Source organism: Passer domesticus, chromosome Z, assembly GCF_036417665.1.
Source record: "Passer domesticus isolate bPasDom1 chromosome Z, bPasDom1.hap1, whole genome shotgun sequence".
Taxonomy (NCBI): domain Eukaryota; kingdom Metazoa; phylum Chordata; class Aves; order Passeriformes; family Passeridae; genus Passer; species Passer domesticus.
In genome coordinates, this window is record NC_087512.1 from 45,553,674 (window position 1) to 45,578,871 (window position 25,198).

The window sequence follows — 25,198 nt, forward strand, 5'->3', positions numbered from 1 at the left end:
GACAATCAGGACCTTAATGTTCAAACATTTGAGCAAATGACAATTAATAGAAATCATTCTAAATATAAATATATGCACATATATGTGCATATATTACGTGGCAGAATGATTTGACTGTTTAGCATTTCTCAGTGCCCCTTGATCACTGAACATATTAAATTCAGCCTCACAGGTCTACTTCCCATGGCTACTGATCCTAAATTATAAGGTCATCTGCAAAAGAAAATTCCACAGAACTCCTCTGAGGCTCTCACTCTGTTTTACAGGTCTGTTGTGTTTATTCTTTGAATACAAGCATCCAAAATTCTTCAGCTGTAAAATTCTTGTTCCTTTCCACCAGGTGCCTCAGTGCCCAGGCTTCTTTCTTGGATTGCTCAAAGCTTGGTATCCACATCTTTTGGAGAGAAATCCAGCCAGGGTTTGACGATGAGAACCAGAATGCCTCTGGTTTGGGGCAGCTCAGATGATTAACCTGAGCCTCCCACTTCTGGGGTAACCATCCCTGGTGACAAAGACAAATAAAAGGAGTTATTCAGGAACCCAGGCAAACAGAGAAGGAAAGTGCTATGCCATTAGCAGGCTGTCAAATCACGTCAGTTACACTTTTCTTCCCACTACAGGCTCTACCCATGTCCCTGTAGAAGGTCTCCCCTAAGCGTCTGGGACAAGATCAGTCATGCTGACGAGTCATGCATCTGAGTCTCAGATAAGGTTTGGCTGCAAATGAACAGCACCAACCCACACAAAATGAAATTACAAGACAAGGAGTAATATTTTCATCATTATATTCTGTTTTCATCTTAAATATGCACACACTTACCGAGATTCTTTTTCTCAGGGAAAAAAACAAGCCATGAATCTTGCCAGGAGAGTAAACTGGTCTTCATAATTTTATTGACTAGAGAGCCACAAAACACAGGGAAAAAATATCTGTATCTGTTCTCTACCTTTCCATGGCTGCATTCCTAACTCAGAGAGAACATATGTCCAGGTTTGCACCAGACTCAAACAGCAAAGTTTACTTGTCAGTTTGTAATTCTCATCACTTCAGCTCACCTTAATAACTTCAGAAGTTTTCTCCATCTCCCTTCTACTGCCTGACCATTTAATGTATTGCTCAGATGGTGATCAGCTGAAATACGGCTTCTCACAAACACACAACCTGGTTCAGAAACTGTTCCAGTGTTTAGTCACCACAGACAATGGCATGTGAATTTATCCACACATATATAGAACCTGACAGTCATACAGTGCTTACGACAGATCAGAAGACAGGGATCTCTAGTTCAGTTCCCTCTTCCAAACAGGTGCAATCATATTTAATTGCCTAGGGCAAAACTGAGTTTAGTCTTAAAACACCTCCAAGGACAGAGATCCCACAACCTTTCTGGGCAACCTCTTTACAGATGTTCCAGGTCATCTGAAGAAGGTCAACATGTTAGGCTACTTTCTAGAGCATGAAAAAAAATCTCCTCCTTGAACAACTCAAGCCTTTAGCTGAAAACGACCACCAGCTCAGTGGTCAATGTCATGTGCTCACACCCTGCACTGCAGCACTGTGAGGAACACATGTTCTTGACACCTATTTACATGAGGATGCACAACCCAATGGAACTGGGATATTGCAGCCATCAGCTAGCCAGAAATCTGGTAACCAAACTTCCCAAGACAAACCTGACCCTAATGCCATTTTAAAGCCTCTCTGAGACACAAACACAAATTCACACATACCTTTTCTTTCCGTCTGATGTTTTCCCACACTCTGTTACAAACCATGCACTCAAAGGTGTCAATGTAATTGTCCTGGGTGATATCTTGCACTCCCCACTTGCGTTCCTTCATTGTTCTAAGCAGTCTTGGGTTGGAAATGTCCCCTTTCAGTTTCCACTGTAGGTAGGACTCATATTCTTCATCATTGGTATCCAGTGTTTTGATATAGTGGGCTAGATCCCGAGGGTGTGAAAAACTGGATACCAGGATTGCACTCTTGTTACTAGGAAGCCAGTCTACAATGCTGGGAGACCCAAAGTACACTGGCACCACTCCCAACTTCAGTGGCCGCCAGAGTTTTTCAGTGATGTAATCTTCACAGATAGCATTTTCAAAAGCAAGAATGAACTTGTACTGTGCCAGTATTTTTAAGAAATTTCCATCATCCATGGCAGCTGGATTTCTGAGATGCTGGGGGAGGTCTCTGTTATGCAAACATTCCCCATAAGAGTCTACTTCAATGTGGCACATCAGCTCACGCACATAGCTGTCCCGGTCAGAAGGGGGGTTGCAGTCAGACTGCACGTACACAAGGGGTGCAAGCCTTTTCCTCAGGCTGTTTTTCATCTGCAGGGGGATCATGAACCTCAATGACTTCAGGACCTCTACACCCTCAAGATACTGTGTGGTCAGTGGCAGGTGAGAGTGGCGGCTAAATGTTGCAGTATGGTTGAATAAGGTGATGGCTGCTTCATGGAATAGTTTGTAGTTGTTTTTTGGTGACTCTTCATGGAAAAGGGCCCAATCATGATATTCTTTACGAGGGAGAGGTAAACTGTCTATACTGAAGTCAGTACCTAGACAAAAGCAAACAAAAAGCAAGTGTTCATCCTGATCATCTGTCATGTGACACTAACTACAATGGCACAGAAGTCTAGTTTTAATTTAGCATCAGCGCTACAACCATCACATCTCTGACACTATAAGGCAGTTATTTCAAAGAATGCAATTAATGCAAAGGCACAAGAGCATAATGACAGATAAAACTGAATTTCATAGCAGAAGAACCTAGAGAAGTGGGATCAGTAATTAATATTGAAGTGGTTTCCTTTCATGTCATATTAGTTTAAAGGCCTCTCATGTCAAAGGATCACTAGGAATTCCATATTTTAATGCACTGAAATGAGACTAGTAAGATGTCTAATAATCCCCTGGTTCTCTAAACAGGGGAACAGATGGCATTTCCTCTGCGATGTGAGGAAAATGGTTACCACAGAACTCAATTTGGTTCTAGTAATAAAACAACTAAAGGGATGCTGAAATCCTGGACAGGATTAAGGAGAAAAAAATAATTACTTCAAGTTTTGAAAAGACATCGTACTGTAGAGACTTAGGAAGCCAAACTATTAAATTTTCAACGAGAAAATTAAGAGATTATGTATCACAGCTGCCTATCAGATACATAAAGAAGTAGCTTCTGGCAGAAGACAGCTCCTCAAAGTAATGCCAATAGTAGAAGAATATTAATGTCTAAACTCTAAAAACAGACAACTCCAGAAACTGGGAAAACTGTGGTTGAAGCCTTAGGACAAACCTAGATGACTTTTCTCAAAGGCTGGTCTGTACAAAACGAAGTTGAAATACCAGTTCATTAATGCACTGCTTGCTCTCCCTTCATAACTACTAAACTACACTCTTACGACCAGCCTTACTGGAGATTAAATGCAAACTTGCCCCATTTCTGTCAAGATACTTCCTCACTGTGCTAGAAGCGTATCTGTTCTCTACTTAAGTAAAGGCACTGAACATACAAAACTTTCAGCTAATATTGTCAAGCAAGAGAGGTTCAAAAACTGAAACTAACACTGAAGAGCTGGTTTAGAAAATATCACAAATTCTTATCTTCAGATAAACTAACATATTTGGCAGCCTAACCTTTGTGTAGCAAACTCCATGGATGATTGCATCTAGGACAATTGGGAACACAAGGTCTTAAACAAGTTGTGTTCAAGCCAACTAAGGGGAATGGCCAGTAAGCAGTAGATTCTGTGGAGGTAGGGTAATGCTTTCTCCATGCCAGTTTCCCTCTTTCACCATAAGACAGTGGGCTATGGACCACAAACAACCACAAAGCATCTCAACTCTTACCAGGAACTCTCCATCAGAAGACTGCATATGCACATGCCTTGTACTGTTACATCAGACACAAAAAATTCCCACCCTGGGAAGGGATCTAGGTGTTCCCATGCCAATTTAAATGTATACAACCCAGCACACTCTGTTTTGCAGGCCCCTACCCTCAATGAATGAAGACTGCAACCATCACTCCTATCAAAGACATCAAAATTGCAATGATCAAGAATCACCACTGGATCCATCAGAGATGGATCTTCACTATCTACTTCCTTTTATTCCTTCCTCTTCTTTTTCTCTTTCTTTTCCTTACATATTTTCTTCACGATATTTTTATACTTTTATGGGAAAGACTCAGAAGAGCCACTGCAATTAAACTGTTTTGAAATAAATCTGGCTGATATATACACACACCAGTCATGCAGAGTTGTTTCATTCTAATTCACCCAAGGCATCTATTAACAGGAACCTCAGTTACCATCCCTCAGAGGTGGGTCATAACACAATCTCACTCACACTTGTAACTTTTCACTCTCCATTCTACCCCTGACCTCAAACCACTGATGGGAAAAAGAAAGGGGTGCTAGCAGAAGTTTTACACAGAATACTGATCTAAAAATGAAGATATAAAGATTTTTTAAAATGCCCAGTGGTGCTTGCAGCTGTATTAGCCTACCAAAGTGACTCCAAGGACAACTTTATAAATCTAATATGAGACTTCATTACTGCAGCAGAGATAGAAGTTAGCTGTCAGTAATATAAAAATCTCCTATAGAAAAAGATCCTTCAGGAGCATCAGGTGGAGATTTTTAAGGCCACTAAACACTGACCTTCTGTCTTCTACTCAGGTCCTAAGTCCTCAGCACTAAAAGGATGAAAGGGTATGCCACTCAATGAAAAATGCTATTTGCTTCTTCTGTTTTTGATGTGTTATCTTGTTTTTGATGTATTTTGTGACAGAAGAAGGTGACAAAAACTGAAACTTAATCAAATTCTCGTGGAAAAAATCATAAAGTCTGTCTGGCTTTGAAAACACTTTGTTTTAGGTGATGCAAAGAGAAGTAACAGTGCATACCTACAATAATGAAATGCTGTGGATTGAAATCACAGCACTGCAGCTTGGTCTCTTACAAGTGTGCTCCCTCTTTCAGGTAGTATTGCAGGGAAAAGGGGGTGGAAACACAGGTAAGAATGAGAGAAAGACAAAAAGGCGACACGTAAAACTTACCAGACTAGGGGACAGTTAAGCCAGGCAAAGAGACACATAAAGAAAAATGCACTATAAAATCATAGAATCTCAGAATCATTTATGTTGGAAAACACCTCCAAGATTATCAAGTCCAACCTTTGACCAATCACCACATTGTCAACTAGACCATGGCACTTAATTCCATGACCAGTTTTTTACTGAACAACCCCAGGGATGGTGACTCCACTATCACCCTGGGCAAGCCATTCCAATGTTTAACAACCTTTTCCATGAAAAAATTTCTCCTGATGTCCAACCTGAACATCCCCTTGGTTCAGCTTGAGGCTGTGTCCTCTCATCCTGGTTGCTGGTTGCCTGGGAGAAGAGACCAACCCTAGAGCCTCTTGTCAGGGAGTTGTAGACAGTGATGATGTCACCCCTATGCCTCCTCTTCTCCAGGCGGAACAATCCCACCTCCCACAGCCATCCTCACTGGACTCTTCTCCAGACCCTTCCTCAGCTTTGATGCTCTTCTCTAGGCATGCTGCAGCATCTCAGTGTCTTTCTTGAAATAAGGGGCCCAAAACTGGCCACAGTACAGATCAGAGCGCATCAGAATGACTGAATTTAATACAACACTTAATCAATCTCAGTCCAGCAAGAAGACAAAAAGGATTAAAGGAAGATAACATCAGCATACCCCCTACCCCATGAGATGAAGGAAATAAGGAAGCCTATGATGGAATAGAAAAAAGCACCACTAGACTAGAACTATGAGCAATTTCACTTCCTAACTATTAATTGGAAATCTTAGATATGCAGAAGAGAAATAGATATGCTGCTAGGAGAAGTTATGCGTTTTAGAAGACATCTTCCATTCAGAAGTCATACTCCAAGGACTCAGTGCACTAGTACAGAACAACTGGACATCCTTCTCTCTTAGGAACAACACCCCTGAGGCCCTGACAGATCCAGCTCATGCTAAATACTATATTCTATGAATTACGTGACACTAAAAAAGGTGGAGTTGGGAATCTCCCCCAAAAGCAAAAACAAAGTCCAGCAAGGGGAGGCCACATTTCCTTTCAAAACAAAAGACAGCAACACTTAACAAAGTCATCACCTACACTAAGGGGCTCCCCAGGCCAGGGCAGTGAGTTGGGACAAGCTGCAGAAAAATTGGTGTTCCTAACAAAGCAGTTGTGCTGGGAAACATCTACACCCTGTATTTTTGCACAGTGCTTTTCTTAACCTTTGGATCATTCTTCTCTTGACTAGCTTACTGACCAAGTACTGAAAAAATTATCGCATTTCCTTTGGAAGGTGAAACTGTGCTCTGATCCAGCCTTAGCATGGAAATTCAGATATTCAAGTTTTCACCCAGCAGGCTCTTTAGAGGGAAAATATGCAAAAGTAAAATATGCCTTTTTGCAGACTCACAGCTCACTGCATCATGGCAGGGGGGAGAGGGGGAGAGAAAGAGAGAACAACTCTGTTTTGGCATTGTGAGGTCATTTACTGTGGTTTAAAAATAAGTAACAATTTTGCATATTTTGACACTTGTCTTTACAAAGTTCATAGCCAGCATCTCTATAAAAAGAAAAAAAAAAGCTACAGGGAGAGTCTTATGCCCAGTATAAATTGTATTTTAAAAATGTGAGAATAAACTATGTCCAGAAGCCTGCTAAAATGAAGAGTAACAATCCTGCTAATACTGAAAAAGACAAATGAAACTACTACCAGAGAACAAAATCACCAGACTTTACAGCTTTCCTGTGATGCATTCCAGCTTTCTTTGTCTCTAATTGGGTCAGTTTCTCACTCCTTTGCTGTTATTCCTTTGCTTTCATGCTTAACCACCATATTATCTGACAAAGCTGACCTACTTGGAGATCTAAAAAGATCAGTGATGAGAAGTTTTTGTTTGACTGCTAACAACAAAGTTTAAGGCCCTTCTTTCCAGTTCACCTGTATTCAGATTGAGTAAATGAGATTCAGTATCCTGATTTATTTTATTTCCAGACAAAATATCTGAACATACCAGTCAGAGAAAAGCATCTGAATTTATTTTTCCACTTAAAGCTCAGGTTTTCTTTCAAAAACAACTGTATGAGGCAAAAGAACAAAGTTGATGAAGTAAGGTCTACTTTTAAATGATGCATCTTTCATGCTCTGTAGACTCACTTTACAGTGTATGCAATGAGAAGTCCCTGGCAGAGCCAGAGCAGCTGAGAAGGTTGCACTAGCTGTTGCTCCCTGTATGGAATCAATAGGTTTCTTTCACTACATTCCATTTAGAGCCTGCTAGCAATTTTTTGGCACATGAGGCAGGGGAGTTGCACTGTTACCAGAGAGTGCGTTATTTTTAGACAAAAGACTTGCCCAAGTGCAACAAACGCCTTGCAGAACCTCTGCTAGGGGTGACAAGCCAGAAGACTGGAAAATGTTGGCTTGATCTCAGACTGTCTTTAAATGTCTTGGCAATGACATGAAATTGTCTTTTCTTCCATGAACAGGGAATACATGTGATTGGAAAGCAGCATGAGACAAGGCATCAGTCATATCACAGATAGTGCGCGGTCACTTTTGAGAGTGAGTTTCACGCTTAGAAGAGTTTCACTCTTTTACAGAGCACTGGTAATGGTATTCAGCACCAGGCAAAGTTCAACCCAATGAGCTGCATAAATCTCCTGTTCTAAGTCATTGCCACCTAAAATATTTAATCTCTATGGGGAAAGAACTAAGTGGGACGAAAAGCGACTTTGAAAACAAATAGATTCTTACCATAGAACAGAAATGCTCTTGTCATCTGATTGTGCTGGTAGGTCTTGTTTATAGTAAAGAAGCAAACATCCTCTCCACACTGACTGAATCTCCCTGTCTCTCCCGTCAGGGGAGACCACCAGAGCAGGACAGGATAGTGATTTACATCAGACTCTGTCTTGAAGCTGCTGTGAAGTTCCTGCTTCTTCAACTGAAAAGCCTGTCTCTCCCCAGGCTTTAATGGGCTGCTGTGTAAACTGGAGATTATTGACACCTTATTCTCTGAATTGCCCAGTTCAGTTATAACCTTCAGGGAAATAAACATACATATCACAACACATCACTGTCATTAGCCAGGACATCTACTTGCAAACCAGAACTGAACTATCAAGCACTAAGTCAGTTTGTTAAATTTCTGTCAGTCAAATTGGATGCATTTCACTGACTGAAGACATCAGGTCATCTTATATCAGAACAGCAAAAGCTTTAATTTGAAATTGTAAGGAGAAGGCAGCAAATACATTTCTGTACTGAGATATGGCCACATCATGTGTGACTTAACAACTTAACTTCTGCTTTCTCCCTGGAAAATGCATAGGGCAGTAAACAGCCCTTCAGTAGCCAGGTTTCTTCTGAAAATTAGCTGTTAAAAACCCATTAGGTTTTCCACGGATCCAGCCTTGTCCCCCAGCCTGATGAGTTCAAACATGTGAAAAGAGGAGGCAATTCTGGATAGAGGCAACACAACACTGCATGGTATGTTGCAACATTGCTGAAAAACTCCACCAGGAGCTAAGGATGTATACAAGAAAGGTATTCTCTGAGTTATGTCACTACCAGAGTCAGCTCTCACCACAAGGCCAACACTGCTAACAGAGTAACTCCTGGTGAAGCACAGACTAGTATGGAAATGTCTGTTGCCTCACTCATCTGACAGAATTGTGTCCTGCTTTGACAGCAATCTCATACACACCCCACCCCCTTGCCCCTGTACCTGGAGTGTCAGCACAAGGAAAAAGGCAGCTGCAAAGCAGAAGCAAGATGCCCAAAGTATCTTCCTCCTCATCCTAATCATGCTGCACTACCAGGCCTGCAGGGCAGTTTCATCTAGGCATTAGGAAGGTCACTTGTCCAAAGTCTTCACTCTTTGCTGCTGGGCTTTCCCACTATATCCTTATTGCTCTTCATGGTTACTGCTGCTGAAAAAGAGTAGAGCATCAACACAGACAGCTCCTTCAAACTCAGTGGTCAGTTTCATGTCTACCCATAGCCTTCTGTAGGTGCCAGAGCCACATTTTCAGCCAGGTATCCAGAAAGCAGCCTGCACAAGACAGCACTCTTGCTCACAAAGTCCCAAGCACCTACTCCCCCTGAAGACATCCCGGACATCCTCTCATCCTTGTAGTCAGTGTAAGGAATGCTGATGGTGCTGGCTCAGTATACTGTGAGGGCCGCTGCTTTCATGAGCTTCAGATGTCAAGCTGTGCTGCTTTTCAGCAGATTCACAAACAGGGAACCAACGAGAGATTTTCCTTCCCTGGGCAATCTCTGAAAATGCTCCTGAAAAAGGCACACAAATACCTGGCCTTGGACTTGCTGCATTTCAGTCTTCTGCGACTTCACAAACATGAAGAACACTCACGGAATATGCTCTATGTCCAATGTATAGAGAAAGTAACCACACAATACATACACAAACTCTGTCCACACCTAAACCTAATTCATTTAACAGTTACCCTTTCTGAGTAATCTGCACCTGTATTGGTCTCCCTCTCTTCAAATAACTTTCCCTTCCCCAGTGCGTTTTTTAGCTTTCAGAGTACCCTACTGGTTTTTTGCATGATGGATGTTTCTGTACAAAAATCCCAACTCCTGGCAACAGGAGAAGTTGTAAAATTCCAGCCATGTCTTGAAAAATAAAAATAAAGGATGGTAGAAAGATAGGACTGTAGCACTCCACACAGAGATGTAAAGTTTGAAAATGTGGGTGTTCTGAAAACTCAGATATATAACAATGAAATTTATGTTGGTTTTCCTGCCAGCTTTCCCCCCATGTGGATCCCAATCACAAAGTTCTAAAGTCCTGGCAAAGAGGGATGGCTCCCAAACCTACTGCCTGCTGCAGTACTATCACAGTGGTGCTGACAGCTAGAGGAAAAAAATATTCTTTTTCTGCTTCCACTGACACATGAGTTCATCCCTTTCCCTCAAACATCAGAAAGGCCTCTTTAGCAAAAGCTGACATGAAACCCTGCTGTGCAATTCTGCTCTGCACAGGCCAGCTGCTTTTGAAGGTCTGTGGGGGTGTGAAAGTGCATGACTGCCAGTTAAGAGCTTCTCAGATCAGGAGGATTTTCCATAAAGCCTCTGCACCTTCTGTGCCTCCTGCAGTACAGCCAAAAAGCGGCACCAGGAAGGGAAGGGGATGAATTCTGCCCACTGCTGTGTTGGCATAGCTGGAGCTGGACAGTGCTTTTAACACCATATATCTTACCAGGACAGTGCATGGCAAAAAGCAAGACTCTGATGATGCACTGAATACTGCCCTAACCCCCGCCCTGGTAAACAGCAGTAGTAATTGCCACATTTTCAGATCCTAGAGGGGGAACTGACCGCAGCATGGGTGCACTCCACCTATTAACCCAGGGTATCACTGAGCCATGGCTTCATTTTTGTATCTGCGGTGCCCAGCACGCAATACCTCTGCCCAGCACGGCGGTGTGCGCTAGGACTGGGCAGGCAGGGCTCTGTCCCGTCCCAGCGCCACTGGCAAGGATGACCTTGCAACGCTTTCCCACCTATGTCAGGCTGAGCGGAGGCCCTGAGGACTTGAGGGACGAAGGATAAATCACCACCCCAGGCTGCCCTGCGGGAGCAGCAGCTCCCTGCAAATCCTTCCAAACTTCCTGCCAGCTCTCCCCGCCGCCTCTCCTTCCAGCTCTGTGTCGCCGCAATTCTATGGGCTCAGCATCCCAGCCGGGGTTTTTCCTGCTCTCCGAAACGCTGCCCCTTCCCGAGGCTGTGCGCATCCCGCAGCCCCGGCCCTGCTCCCGCCGTGGGTCGGGCATCGTCCGGCCGGGCGCCCGCCGCCGTACTCACCCCGAGACACTCGCTCCCGCCTCACCGCCACCGTCCCCCTCCGGCCGCGTCCGAGGGGGTTTGGGGTGTTTTGCAGCTTTTTTTTAACTTTCAGGCAGTGCACCCACTTGGAGCGCGGAGGGGCGGCGGGCGGGGGCGGTGCGGATGCGCGCCTCCCTCCGCCCGCCGCGGGGGCGGGGAAGGGGTCGGCTCTGCCCGGGGCCCCCGAGGCCTGCGCTGGGAGCGCGGAGGACTGATCGCCGTGAGGCCGCCATCACTTCCACCCCGCCCGACCGGTCTTCTGCAAACCCTCACTGCAAGACCTCACCCGATTCCCAAAAATAAATCCGCCCCTGACACTGATTCCTACAGCCGTTTGCATAATAGCGCGCTTTGCGGTTTTGTGGGGGTTTTGACAACAGTGCCGGTGCTATCCTGACGGAGACTTTACATTGCCTGCATGAGGCCGGGGGCAGTCAGAGAGAGAAGTGCGTCACGGCAGCTGGGAAGCCGCGAGGAGCAGGGAGAGCCGGCCCGCGCTCGCCGAGGGGACGCGTCCCTCGTCCCTGTGGCTGAGGCCCTGCCTCGCTTCCAGCCGTGCCGAGGCTTCCCTGCCCGGCCCTGTGTACCGACCGGGGAACGTCCTGTCTGCCCGCTCGGGCCTTCCTGAAGCTGGGAAACACTTTGTGCACCTCCTACTCTTTGTAGATGTTTACTCCAAAAGCCTGGTTCTGCAAGGTCAGCTCAGTACTTACCAACCAGATACAGACTTAGGAACCACCCATTCTTGTATATGTCATTCCTGTATCCCATACATACACATTTGTATTAACACAGAAATACACGTCTCCATAGGTACTTATATTTATACAGAAACACTTGAAAGTGAGGTATCTGCTGTTTCTAACCCAGACATGGCAGGCAGGGGTGGTTGCAAGGGGCTGATTACCTGAGGGAGTGGAGGGAAGAAGAATTCCAGAGGAGGCAGAGGGGACACCTGCGCCTCAACTGAAATGCATGACTGATCAAAACTGTAGAAATGTTATGCACACAGCTCATCTCCTTACCCTGGGTAATTCCGGCAGTCCTCCTGGTAGGATCAGACAGGCACCCAGCAGGTAACCTGAATCCAGCCCTCTGCAGCAGTGTCCATGACATCATCTCCATGATGGCTCTGTTCCCTTTGCACTACAGCTTATTCTTGCCAGTAGCCCCTTTGGAGCAGCAGCCACCTCTTACTGCACCAGAGAGCCCCGATTTCTCTCTGAACTACCAGTCTTCTCCCGAGATGAAAACTAGCAACTGACATTACAACACAGGGACATACAGATTTATTTATCCTCCAGTCTTTGTTTAGTGATTAATCTCAGCTCTTTTCCTATTTGCTGCTTCCTCACAAAGGTTTTAGCTGTTGGAGTCGGATTTTTAAGTAGAAGCTTTCAGGCTGGGTTTTAATATTATCTTTGAAGTTGAGTATTATGTTGAAGTGTTTACAGATATTTGACCTGAACATGAAGGATCCAAACTCACTTTTAGTCATGAGGGATGCAGCAAGAATCTCCACATATTATTTTGCAAAGCAGATTAATGCAAAAGCAGAATCCTGCCTTTGCAGACCTAATTCAGAGACCCAGTATATGTTGTGGAAGGACTTGCTGTGATCCCACTGCATTTCGATCTAGTCCATAATTTTAAACTTAGTTACATTCCTGATTTTCACATTTCCTCAGCTGGCAGACTCTTAAATTGCTCTCATGAGGACAAAACTTAATTGCAAAATCTTCAGCTTCCTTCAACAGGCTTGACTTTTCTCAGTTACTGTCCCTCAAACCTTTTGAAGCAGTCTACAGACACAATAACCCACACATTCAGACTGAAAATACACAAGTGAGTCCTGGGGGCAGTCCTGAGGGATAGCTGTATGATCTGCTGTCTGTCCCATGCCATACGCAAGCTGTTCTTGGACCAGCTCAATCCAGTGGCTGGCATCAGAGAAACTCACTTTTGTTTCTTGTCCTGGTATGCCACTCTCAGGAAAAAAGCTGTTATTGCAGGATCTGGTTTGTCTGTAATCCACGTTAAATAGCTGGTAAAGATGATACCAGCATAAGCAATGGCAGAGCCAAATCATCATATAGGAATTCTGGATGAAAATTGCCGGGGTCGGCTGTCACTTGTCTCTGCCCCAGCACGGGAAAAGGTGGTTCTGGGCAGGCCACGCTTTCGAAGAAGGAGTCTGGACTCTCGCTTTTGGTCTTCAGTTGTGTTTATTGTTCCTTACCTACAAAGTTTTTCTGTCTGTCCAGCCGAGGTCTGATCAGCAAGACAGCCAAGGGCACTCTCTCCCGCCCATGGGGCGGTTGTCTCTTTTATAGTGAAAACTACGTATAAGATATTTACCTTTAATTTCCAATACTTTTCACTCTTGTTGGCAAGTGCACCTTCACCATGAACCAATCCACACATGCCAACATCATCCTGAACGTGGATGCCAAGGAGAAGAAAGAAGAAGGACAGGGCACGCCCAAATTCCTCCATCTTGGGACTCCTGACCCCCATGTACAGGATTCCAAACCCCCCTGTACAAGGTTCAAAACCCCCCTGTACAGTGCTCCAAAATTTTTCCCTTCACCCTGTGATTGCTACTACTATGCTACTTAAACTTTTGTGACCTGTAATTCTTCATATAAGGTTGGCAATTTGCTCTATGAATTAAGATTGAATTTCCAGGTGTCTTTGGCTTCCTGCCAGGGTCTCCGAGCCCCTGCCAGGGCTTTGAGACATCCAGGGCATCCAGAGAGATGCTCTGGGTTCCGACAGAAAATGACCAAAAAACACAACTGTTGCTAAGATTTCTTAAAGATCTATGTTTCATGGTATCTCCTGTCCATGGAGCGCTGCTGGTATCTAACAAACCTGCAATGCAACTTGTCTTTCCATGGGTCAGGAACAACAGCTTTTCTTTCTGCTCTGTCTCTTACAAACAAGATTTACTGCATTTGAGGTTTCTCTCATTCATATGCACACATTTCCTCTGTGTGTACATATCTGTTTTTAATACACTTTGTTTCTTTTTATGCCTTTGTTCCTCCTCTCTTTTTTATTATTTTGCACTTTAGAACATTTTTCTTTCTCTTAGGTCCTGCTGGATATCCTCTCTGTCTTTAGATATGCCCATTCCCTTTCTGCTGTATTCATAGACCTATTATTCTAAGTAGCCTTTCAGGAGATTTCTCTGGTTTTTATCCTCCATTACATTAGTATAGTCTATATTACTGCAACACCCAGAAGCAGCAACCTGTGCACTCCAAAGAGTCACTGCACAAACATCCTGGCAGGAACAAATGAAGTCCTCAGAATAAAACAGGGCAGAAAAGGCAGGGAGACAAGGAAAGCACAGAGCTCAAGTGACTTCCCAAAGGAGACAAAGCTGCTCATTGACACAAGAACCACCTGTGGGCCTGATTCTTTCTTGTCCTGAACCTTGTGTCTCAGTTTGCAGCTGTGCATTCATACTCCTTCATTGTCACTGTGGCACCATTCTTCTTTCCATAAAGTCACTGTAAAACACATGAAACACACAGCAGCTCAAAATTAAAGACTTTAACCATTTCCACCACATATGGAATGATTTCCCACCTCCTGGAGAAGACCGTACAGATGCAGCCCTTGCTACTGCACTTGCTCCGTGTTCCTTTAATTCTCTGCATGCTAATGCATCTCACAGTGCCCCAGATTACAAACCCCTACACTGCATCAGCTGCTCTCTCTAATGAGGGTCCTCAGCTACTTTGTCCTGCTGACCAACAGCACATCAGGTGTTATGAATAGAAAGCTATCTATTTTTTTTAGGTGGCAGAGTTAAAAACAAGTCAGACCAGTTGTTCTAAGTTAGTTGCACTGCCAAAGAAAATTTCTTCAATTACCTGTTAATGGCTGGTGATTAACCATTGTCCCCCTGATGCTGGCCGCTTGCCAGGGAGGGACACGGGACAGACCCTCCAGGTGAAGAGAATAGCAGTGACATCAGAGCCAGAATGCAGATGAGAAATGCATTGCGCCCCGAATTTTTACAGTTTTACAGGAAAAACCCCTAAAATTACGAGCCAACAAGTGACCTAAGTGACGTCTAAGGATGGGAGCATAGTCCCATACCTGCTTGGATCCTTTTTGCTTCTCACCCTAACCTGAAAAGATGTTGATTAGAGAGACGCCCCGGGGTGTTAGACAAAAAAAGCCAGGAATGTGCGACTCTCCCGTGAGGACGGAATCCCCAGCTCTGTCTGCAGACCAGCGGACAAAGCTGCATCACCCTCCTTCTCCGTGCCACGCCTGGGAGCAATGGCGGTGTGGGCGCGACCCGTCGACTACTCCCCACCTGAGCTGATTCTTCTTAATAAAGGCATTAAAAAGGAGAAAGATCTCCTGCCCATTCATTTCAGAAGGGGATCACAGAATCATTTAGGTTGGAAAAGGCCTCTGATATCATCCATTTTGTCGGCTAGACCACGGCCCAGTTTACCCTGGGTAATACATTTCAATGTCTAATTCACCTTTTCTGGGAAGGAATTCCTCCTGATGTCCACCCTGAACCTCTCCTGGTGCAGTTTGAAACTGTGTCCTGCCTGGGAGCAGAGCTCACTTGGCTACAGCCTTTCAGGTAGCTGAAGAGTGATCAGGTCACCCCTGAGCCTCCTTTTCTCCAGGCTAAACACCCCCAGCTCCTGCTGGGTCTGCCGCCTTCTCCAATTTCTCCCACTCATTAAAGGCGGCTGTTTCAAAACGTCCTCCAGTTTCACCTTTTTGCAGTGACCAAATTCCTCTGCCCTGTCCTGTCAGATCGTCTCAACCTAAGATGGCGCCAGACGATGTTTTCCCTCCGCGGCGCGAGCTCTCCCTGAGGAAGCCCGGCGGGCGCAGGGAAGGCAGGCAGGCGCTGTCCCTCCGCGCCAGAGGCGGCGCTGTGGAGCCGCGCCGCCGCTCCGCCCCCGCCTTGGTGGTGCAGCCGCGGCCCGGAAGCGGCGGCGGAGCAATGGCGGCGGACGGGAGGGCAGCGGCGGCGGCGGAGCTGCCACCGGAGGGGGACGTGGAAGGCGGCAGCAGCGAGCCGGAGGGCGGCTTCGGGCAGCTGCTGGAGGAGGAGGAGGACGGGGAAGATGCCGGCTACGTGCTGTACAGGTACGGCGGCGCGGGGCCTGGCCGGACCGAACCCTCGCGTCGCGGCACGGCACGGCACGGAGCTGGGGCCGGAGGAGTGGGGAGCTTCTGGGAGGAGCAGGGACGCCTTTAACTAGATCGGGTTGCTCAAGGCTTTATCCAGCATGGCTTTCAACACTGCCAGAGCGGGTGCATACACAGCTTCTCTGGGCAGCCTGGTCCGGTGTCTCGCCACCTTACAGTCAAAGAATTTCTTCCCAATGTCTAACCTGAATTTTCCCTCTCTCAGTTTGTACCCATTACTCCTTGTCCCATCATGAGAGTTTCTGACGGAAAATCCCTCTCCAGCTTCTCTGTAGGTCCCCGTTAGATACTGGAAGGCTGCTCTGAGGTCTTCACACGGCCCTCTCCTCGCCTCTCCTCTCCTCTCCTCTCCTCTCCTCTCCTCTCCTCTCCTCTCCTCTCCTCTCCTCTCCTCTCTTCTCGGCCCCAACTTTTTCTGTTTGTCTTTGTAAGGGTGGTCCAGTCCTCTTTTCAGCATTGTGGCCCTGCTGTGCTCCAACACTTCCATGTCCTTCTTATGCTGGGGACACCTTTATGTATTTATATGCTGGTCTGTGTTGCAGACAATAATGTAGCTAAAATAGTCGGGACTGTTCAGAGCAAGGATGTGTTAGTGGATTTGTGTGTGTCGTGGTTTGAGTAGCATTTTGTGCTTTTTAGAAGCATTGAAAACACAAAAACATGTATTTACAGGGACAGGAAGGAATGGGCTGATATTGAACCTGTTCCTCAAAATGATGGGCCAAATCCTGTTGTTCAGATCATCTACAGTGAAAAATGTAAGTCTTAAATATATTCTGCCTTTAACCATTGTTGAAACAAGACTTCATGTTTTGGATAACATTTTCTAGAGTGATACTGTGAAGAAATTAGTTCATTGTGTTACGGTGCTTGTGTGTGGTGTTTTCACCAAGCATCTTGGAAGCTGAATCTTCTCCTGAGATGTTAATAGCCAAGAGTCTCCTTTAGAATCCTATTGGCAGGGAGTGTGGTTCGTGTCTCAAGGCATTTCCAGCCCACAAGTGGAAACAAAACATGAAGTTCTTGCAGCTGGTGAAGTAGTGTGAGTAAGCAGCACAGATCCTTTATGACTGTTATTCTGATGGTGTGTTTCTAACATACTTGTGCAGCTTTGTGGTGTGCTGACATCCTGCACAGGTCTCAGTGGAAAATGCTTTCCTATCAACAGGTATGATTAGTTTTACAGGGGTGTATTTAGAGCACAGAAAATAGGAAGCAATTCCAAAGGATTGTGAACCTTGCCCCTGTTCAGGCCGTTGGCTGAGGTGCTATTCTCTGTTCAGTCCGAGATGTCTATGATTACTTCCGGGCTGTTCTGCAGCGGGACGAGAGAAGTGAAAGAGCTTTCAAGTTAACAGCAGATGCCATTGAGTTAAATGCTGCAAACTACACAGTATGGTATGTAGTAATCTTGATATTATTTCTATGGTCATTTGTCTGCCTACCTTTTAAGTCTTTAATGTTTTGTTTGTTGAATTAGGGCATGAATTTGCACAGAGCAGAAGAGTAGCTTTCCAGTGAGCTTCCAAAGAAAGCCTTTGTTCAGTATTTCCCATGCCTCATTTTAAATCAGTGTTTTTCATTCATTCATTTGGCTCTAAGGGTATTATCAGTCAGGGTCAGGGTTAGCCACAAAAAGGACTTTGCTGTTTAAAATTAGATTAGTTACCTGATAATGTGTCCATGGCACAATGCTGAAGATGCTCTCACGTGACTTTGAGAAGAAGCATAAAAACATGATGGAAAATAATTCATGTATTTACTACTAACAATAAACTACTAATACTTTGTGCATTTTAAAAGATCTGTCAAGTTAGGTAATAAATAAACAGTGAATTTCTGATATTCAGATTAGAGCCTTTTACTCACAAGCTGACAAGTACTCCTTGTACTTCTTCATTCTGCTAATTTCCATAAAATCAGAAAGTTTACATTGTTTCAAGCTCAGAAGTCATAGTTTCTGTGACAGAAAACTATCACGGGTACAGGTTAATTTGAACATCTTAGATAATGTACTGTTGCATCGACTCATTCTAGTTCTCTGCTGTTCAGTAATTTAACAGAACTAGATATGTGGTTAAGGATTTTGCATTAGTTTTAGCTTTTTGCACTGTTTTTAGCTCAATGTCATTTACAAGAACTGTGAACAAAGGTGATTCCATGTTCTTCTCTGTGAATTTTAGGAAAATCCTTTTGCAATGTTCAAATGCTTGACTTTTATACAGGCATTTCCGGAGAGTCCTCCTGCAGTCTTTGGGAAAGGATCTCCATGAGGAACTTAAGTACATTACAGCTATCATTGAAGATCAGCCAAAGAACTACCAAGTCTGGTAAAATCATGCTTTCTTTTCTGTTCTTAATATTTTTGCAGATAGTGTTTGCTTTGCAAATTGTCCACTTGTTGTGGAGGAGTTAAATGGAGTTGCATCATGTCAGAGCTCCTTTCAGATATGTGTTCTAAGCATACAATTATGACATGCTAAGCAGGTGTTGTTTTCTTGTTAATTTCAATTTTTAGACTGCCAAAATAAGTCTGACAGGTTAAAAAAAATAAAAGACTTGTGAAAAGGCAACTGAGAACATACATAGAAATTAGTATTTTTTTGTTTTATTGTGTTCCGGAGTTTGCCTGCCTGTTGTTGGGTTTTTTCCAAAATCAATGGAAAAAGTGGAGAAATTATGTAGTACTAGAAAACTTTACTCTGCTGATGACTTTGACCATGAGTATGAAACTATGTTGCTTCAGATGAACATTACTTGTCTAAAATAAGATGATTGGCCATTGTGTATATGTGGTTTGAATTTTTTATCATATAAATATGCATCTGTTATTTCTCAGAGCCAAGTGAAATATTCTGGTATGCTTAATTTGAAGTATTTAACTAGTGGGTTTTTTTTTCCCCTAAATGGTACATTTGCTATAAGCTGCTATTATATAGAACACACACTCGCCAAAAAAATTTAGACTTCACTCCTCTCGTCATTAGGCATCACAGACGGGTGCTGGTTGAGTGGCTGCAGGATCCATCCCGAGAGCTTGAGTTCATAGCTGACATTCTTAACCAAGATGCCAAAAATTACCATGCCTGGCAACACAGACAGTGGGTTATTCAGGTATTGTATCCACAGAACTCTTGATTCTTTAAATAAACTGCATTTTAAATGTGTGGCAGAGGTTAGCTATAAACTTGCCTTTTAGGAAATGAGTTCAAAGAATTGGATTGTTGTCTACTGCCTGTTGTGTGTGTGAATTTAATTATGAGCTAATACCATTGTGTACCACTGAGTAATGTAGCATGTTCCTAGTTCACCCTTACTTTTTTTAAACTTTCTGTTGATTTCCTAAAAAAAGGGCTGTATCTGATGTTCAGGCAACTTAAGAACAACAATGTATTTTAAAAAAGAAAAACTTTTGATTGTGATACTCTCTCTTCCTTCCCTTTCTGTAGGAGTTCAAATTATGGGACAATGAACTGGACTACGTAGACCAGCTTCTGAGAGAAGATGTGAGAAACAACTCTGTTTGGAACCAACGGCACTTTGTCATTTTCAACACCACTGGCTATGATGACCCAGCAGTCCTAGACAGAGAAGTCCGGTTAGTAGTGCTATTCAGGCTCATATTAAACAGTCTCCATTACATGAAAGCAAAGGAATACTTTCACAGTCCCCATGGACTTTGTTTCCTGATTTTTATTCACTTCGGGGACTAACACTCATGGTTAGCAGATAAAGTGTCAGACTGAAGCAAGCTCTGCTTTCCCTGGGCAAGCTACTATCATGAATCGGTTTTCCTGATCTGCTGTTTATTGTGCAAACAAAACTTTGGGGTTTATGGTGAACTAGTTCTATTTGGACAAGCTGCAGAAGATCTGTGACACTGCTGTACTGTTCATTAGTATTCTACTCCTAGAAAGTTTGCAAAGAGGCACTCTTCAGCTCTGGTGCCTGGACCAACTCTACCCTTTTCTTTCTTCCCTGACCCTACTGTCTGCAGCAAATAAAACTGTGCAGCCACCTTTGTTTTTTCTCTTAAATATGTTACCACAGAGGCGTTACCGTGCTTTCTAATAGGCCCAGCCTTGGCCAATGGCACATCCATCCTTGGAGCCACCAGGGATTGGCTTTGATGGACATGGAAGAAGCTTCTGGCAGCTTCTCATAGAAGCCACCCGTGTAGCCCTTGGCCCCAGTACCAAAAAACAGGCCATGCAAACCCAATACAGTGGCATGGATTGTAGGAAGAGCAGTTACCTTTTGTGAGGAATTTGATGCAGCTGGTAAAAGAAAGCTTTCAGGAGTATGTGGTTGGCACAAAGAAAACTGCCTGTGTGAGATGGCTCGTTTCCAGGAAAAAGAGTTTTGTGCTCACTGTTTCTAGTTGCATGTTTGTAACTGAAGACAAACTGGGCTCCTTGACATATTTGACGTGGTGGTAAGAGAAGCCTCTTCATACAGTTTTCACATCTCTGACTGCTGATTAGAGTTGATGGTTATGAGAAGATATTTGTCAAAAGTGAAGAAGTAATTAAGGTACTGTGATTTTTCATAGAGTTATTTTTCAGAAGAAAGATTGAATCTGAATCCTTTGGTACATTATTCATAGAGGATCCCAGCCCTCACCATCTTCCATGACTGACTTTGCAATCTTCTAGAAGTTTTACTTCTCTTCCAGTTTATAACCTTCCTGTAGATCAGTGAATCTGAACCATTTCCATTAGTTGGATATCTTCAACTTTTTATCTCCAGAGTTTAGAGTGGACATCCTCTCCTGATCTTCTCAAGATAACCATCTTAAGAACCAGACTGGCTGAAATTAAGACTTCCCATATGTCATTATAGAACTGCTGGTTGGGTTATAAACTCGTTCTTTATCAAAGTGACTGCAGAATGTTCAAAAACAATTACAGTTGTGGGTATTTTTTTTAGTACTCCTGTTACATCAGATACTCCTGTATCTGCAGCTTCTGAAAATCATCAGAATGCCCGGTTATGCTGGGAAAAGCCAGAAGATGAATATGCTTTGTGTAGATTAAATGTAGGTTTGTGGCTGTATTGGAGATGCCTTCTGTTGCTTTGCTTTTACAGCAATTGTCTCACTGCTGCTTTCACAGAAATGCTGCAGAAGGCTGTGTGAGCTGAAAGCTCAAGCTCTGTCTTTCTGTGGGTTTGCCTGAGTGCAGCCTGATGAAAAAGTTCTGCAAATAGGTACAGAGCATACCACTTGCAATCATATTAACAGAGCTCAGTTACTCTGGCCATTTTCAGCCCCTTGCCATTTCTGAGCATCAAGATACAAGTTATTCCTTTAGCATACCAGGAGAGTGTATTATGTTGTTTTCTCAGTGTTTTTGCTAGTAATTTTGAGAACTGATACATTATTTTATAAATTTCAGCAAGTTGAACACTTAAAACATAGTGTCTGCCTCTTAGAGACTCCTGATGATTATATTGTGAGCCATTTTTGATCTGCCCAGGTGAGATGATCTGCAAAAAGAGTGAAGTATAGGCTAGAGAGATAGAATTTGGAAGCTTCTGAGCACATTCAGGTAATTTCTAACTGCATTGTTATCGGTTGCATTCATGACCTATTACCTTCTTCTTGCAGGTACACTCTTGAGATGATCACAGCAGTGCCACATAATGAGAGTGCTTGGAACTACTTAAAAGGGTAAGGTGTATTTCTCCATGAGGCAAAGAATCTGTGAAAGGTATCTGATGCCTACTTCTTAATTGAAAAGAACTTTTTGCTTTTTGTTCTCATGTAGTGTGCTTAAGCAGGCAGGAAAATACTGTCACAAAGGGTTATTATATTCAAACCTAATTTCTCTGCAACTTTTCACTAAGCTTCTGGCCCTGTAGTTTTTGTGGGAGGACTACAGGTACTTCTCATGCTTTTAAAAACTTGACCTGTAATGTTACTGTGTTGAAAAGCATAAATAGGAAATAACTATCATTCTTTCAGTCAAATTCCTGTACAGCTGATCAAAAACTATACCAGCTTACTACAACATGAGGCTATACTAGTGGTGCATGCAGCTTTCTGACTTACTTGTATTTGCAGCCTGATTTCAAGCCTAATCTCCATGTAAAGGAATCATAACAAAAATGCAATTATTTACACCAGATTTCCCATTGTTGTGTGTCAAGCCTATTAACCTTTCTTCTAGGATTCTACAGGATCGTGGTCTTTCTAAATATCCAAATCTGCTGGAGGAACTGTTGAATTTACAGCCCAGTCACAGTTCACCCTATCTGATTGCCTTTCTTGTGGACATATATGAAGATATGCTAGAAAACCAATGCGATAACAAGGAAGAAACACTGAACAAGGCATTGGAGGTATGGTTTTTCTTCTCAGGGATGCTGCCTATTCTGTCTGGTTTTATAGCTTGACAAATGAGACTGATTTTCATAAATAGGACAGGTTAGTTGTTAATCACAAGAGGTCTGTGAAGAGTTTAACACAAAAGCCAGACAATCACAAGGATCTTACGAATTTAAATATAAATAATGACTAGCCAGTTATGAAATTACTCTTAAATTTTCTTCATGTGGTGGTGAAGGAAGGTGTGTAATACTACCTGCAGGAGAAGGAAGATATTTGAACAACTGAGGATTTTTCAATGTTTACTTTGTAGCATTAACTCACTCTCTTCTCTGTAGGTTAGTGAATTTATCTCAGAATATCCATGTCCAAACAACCTCAGCTGAGCTCCCTTGGCCCTTCTTAGCTCTTTCTAAGAAAGCTGATTTCGAAGAATTAGCTTGTGGCCGGCAGGCACTGTAATCAGTAAGAAATGTCAGGCACCATTTCCTACACAGCGCTAATTATTTCTGCCATTGTTGTGTATCTCCCAGAGCTTCATACTTGGCTGCTCCTTGGTGCAGTTTGTAGTGCAGTTTTTACGAGAACGCTTTCCATTCACTGTGGGACTGACTGGAACTCGATGTTATTAGATCTGCAGTTTCGCCTGGAGCCTCTGTGTTCCAACATTTTTCTTTCTCAGCATTTTTCCTTTGTTGTGTTCCAGGACCAGATTGTAAACAAGTGCAATTGGCCCTTTTATACTATTTCATTGATTTTGACTTCTCTATTTAGACATCAAAGCTCTTAATTTCTTAACTCCATTTCACTGAGTAAGGCAATGTCATCTGCATAATAAAAAGGAATTTACTAAAATATTTGTAGTGTTCAGACGTGTGTAAAATTTACACAGCTTCTCCTGTAAGTAGTATTGACTTCTACTGTGCTGCTTACCCAGATAAAATTTTTTTTAAAAATCCAAACATGTAGAAGTATCTGCACCAACTCTTAATGTTGCATGAGAGAATGTTACTGACTTTCATGGAGAACCTTTTTGGGACAGTATGCTGAGGAAAAACACAGAAATAGAAGATCTCCTGTCAGTGCATCAAGAGTACTGAAGATTCAAGAGCAGGATGATCTTTCAGTGTTTAGAATTAAGTGGTCTATGGCCTGTTGGATGACTAAAGTACATTTGGGATTCTCAGGAAGTATAGTGTGCTCTACTACAGGGTGCATTGGGCTAGCATGGATGATGAGTGGTAGGCATGGAAACGAGTCAAAGGGAACTCCTACAACTGAAATGGACCTGGAAGGATTTTTGTGCAGTGTCAGATTGGTTGGCTACCAACTGGGGTTGTCATCAGTTTGATGTCATTAAACAGTTACAAATCCCATTAATAAAACAAATGTTGCAGAGGAACATATTTCTAACACTATCTGAAAGACATGTTGTATGCATTTTATAATTACCAATTCTGTAAGCTTTTTGGTTTAATACTCCAGTCTCTTGTTTTTCTTTCATAGTTGTGTGAAATTCTGGCTAAAGAAAAGGACACCATCCGAAAAGAGTACTGGAGATACATTGGAAGGTCCCTTAAGAGCAGGCACAGTTCAGGCACTGAACAGAGCAGCACAATGACGGAGAAAGAGCAGTAACTGAAGACGGAAGAAAACAGTGTTAAGCTCTCAAACTGTTCTAAAGCTGTACTAAGTAGGGTCATCAACAAGTTCAAAGTCCATTTGTAGGTATTGCAATGGAAGAGGAATGCAGACTGCTGTATAGTCCTGAGTTGCTGCTGCTACTGTTGATGGCTCTAGCTGCAGTCAAGAAATGTATTAAGGCTTAATTATTGAAATGTACCAGGTAAAGGTTTTAGTTCCTAACTAAAAATACATAAATATGAACCAACTACATTGACAGTGCTCAGTTAATGGTTGGCCTTGTTCTTAGAGGTTTTTTCCAATATAAGTTACTCTACAACTCTGTGAAGCACTAAAAGCATGTCTCATGTCGTGGCTTACCGACTTGCAGTTCCTAACACTGTCTCACAAGTTTGCTGCAGTAGTGACTGCAGGTAACTTAATTATAGGGGATATATGAGTAACCTGGTTAGTGCACATAGGCAGTGCAGCTGTTGCCTTATGTGGGATCAGCTGTGTAACACTGTCAGCCTATGCTGTTGTATGCAACTAACACCAAGTGTAATTTTGTAATAAAAATAACTTAGAGCATTTGTCTGATTTTTTAATGTGTTTCTTTTGGTCCTTGTAAATGCATAGTTTGTTTTTTTCAGATGTTAATAGAGGTAAAATATCCCCTTGTATAAGTATTGGATTCTGTTGCATTGCGATGTCTTTTGTACTGGAGTATTCTTATCCCAGAAACTTTCAGTACACCTGAAATATTCAGTGGAGCCCTGAATTCCTCCCTGCACAGATAGAAAAATGATTAGAGGATCCTAGGGGGATCCTGGTGGGGGCAGGAGTGTGTATACCTGCACCAGAAAAATGCATCTACCCTGTTTTCAGCAAATGGTTATTGTAAACTGTGTTCTTATGGAGTGTTTGTCTGATATGAAATACTTTATTGGAAATTATCATAAAGGGAACAAACAAATGCTGGTATTTATTCCATAATATGCAGTCTTTTAGACACTAAACATTAAAAGGTGTTAACTGTGATTAAAAAATAGTGGATATTATTTTTAAAACTTGAAATTCTTTAATTTAATGCACTCTTGAAATTCAAAACAACTCACAGGGAGTGGAATTGA

General features: G+C 43.1%; 2 protein-coding genes across 10 annotated transcripts; one reads left to right on the forward strand and one right to left on the reverse strand.

Annotated features, from left to right (window-relative positions):
- Positions 1–253: 253 nt before the first annotated feature.
- On the reverse strand, positions 254–15,786 carry FUT10 (fucosyltransferase 10). 9 transcript variants are annotated; one of them, XM_064404549.1, is made up of 6 exons: positions 10,895–11,026; positions 9,161–9,355; positions 8,790–8,991; positions 7,817–8,102; positions 1,732–2,567; positions 254–502 (listed from the first exon to the last, which is right to left on the reverse strand). In XM_064404549.1, the coding sequence occupies exons 3-6, from the start codon at positions 8,868–8,870 to the stop codon at positions 278–280; spliced, it is 1,428 nt and encodes a 475-aa protein (XP_064260619.1). In that variant the 5' UTR covers positions 8,871–8,991; positions 9,161–9,355; positions 10,895–11,026; the 3' UTR covers positions 254–277. The 9 variants fall into 9 exon arrangements, with proteins under 9 accessions (XP_064260619.1, XP_064260618.1, XP_064260620.1 ...); XM_064404548.1 differs by having other exon boundaries at positions 8,790–8,994; XM_064404550.1 differs by having other exon boundaries at positions 9,157–9,355.
- An 83-nt stretch (positions 15,787–15,869) lies between these two features.
- Positions 15,870–24,658, forward strand: FNTA (farnesyltransferase, CAAX box, subunit alpha). Its single transcript, XM_064402897.1, has 9 exons — positions 15,870–16,051; positions 16,787–16,872; positions 17,398–17,512; positions 18,340–18,444; positions 19,102–19,228; positions 19,564–19,712; positions 21,723–21,785; positions 22,285–22,456; positions 23,949–24,658. Exons 1-9 carry the CDS (start codon positions 15,906–15,908, stop codon positions 24,078–24,080), a joined length of 1,095 nt encoding a protein of 364 aa, XP_064258967.1. The 5' UTR covers positions 15,870–15,905; the 3' UTR covers positions 24,081–24,658.
- Positions 24,659–25,198: the final 540 nt, after the last annotated feature.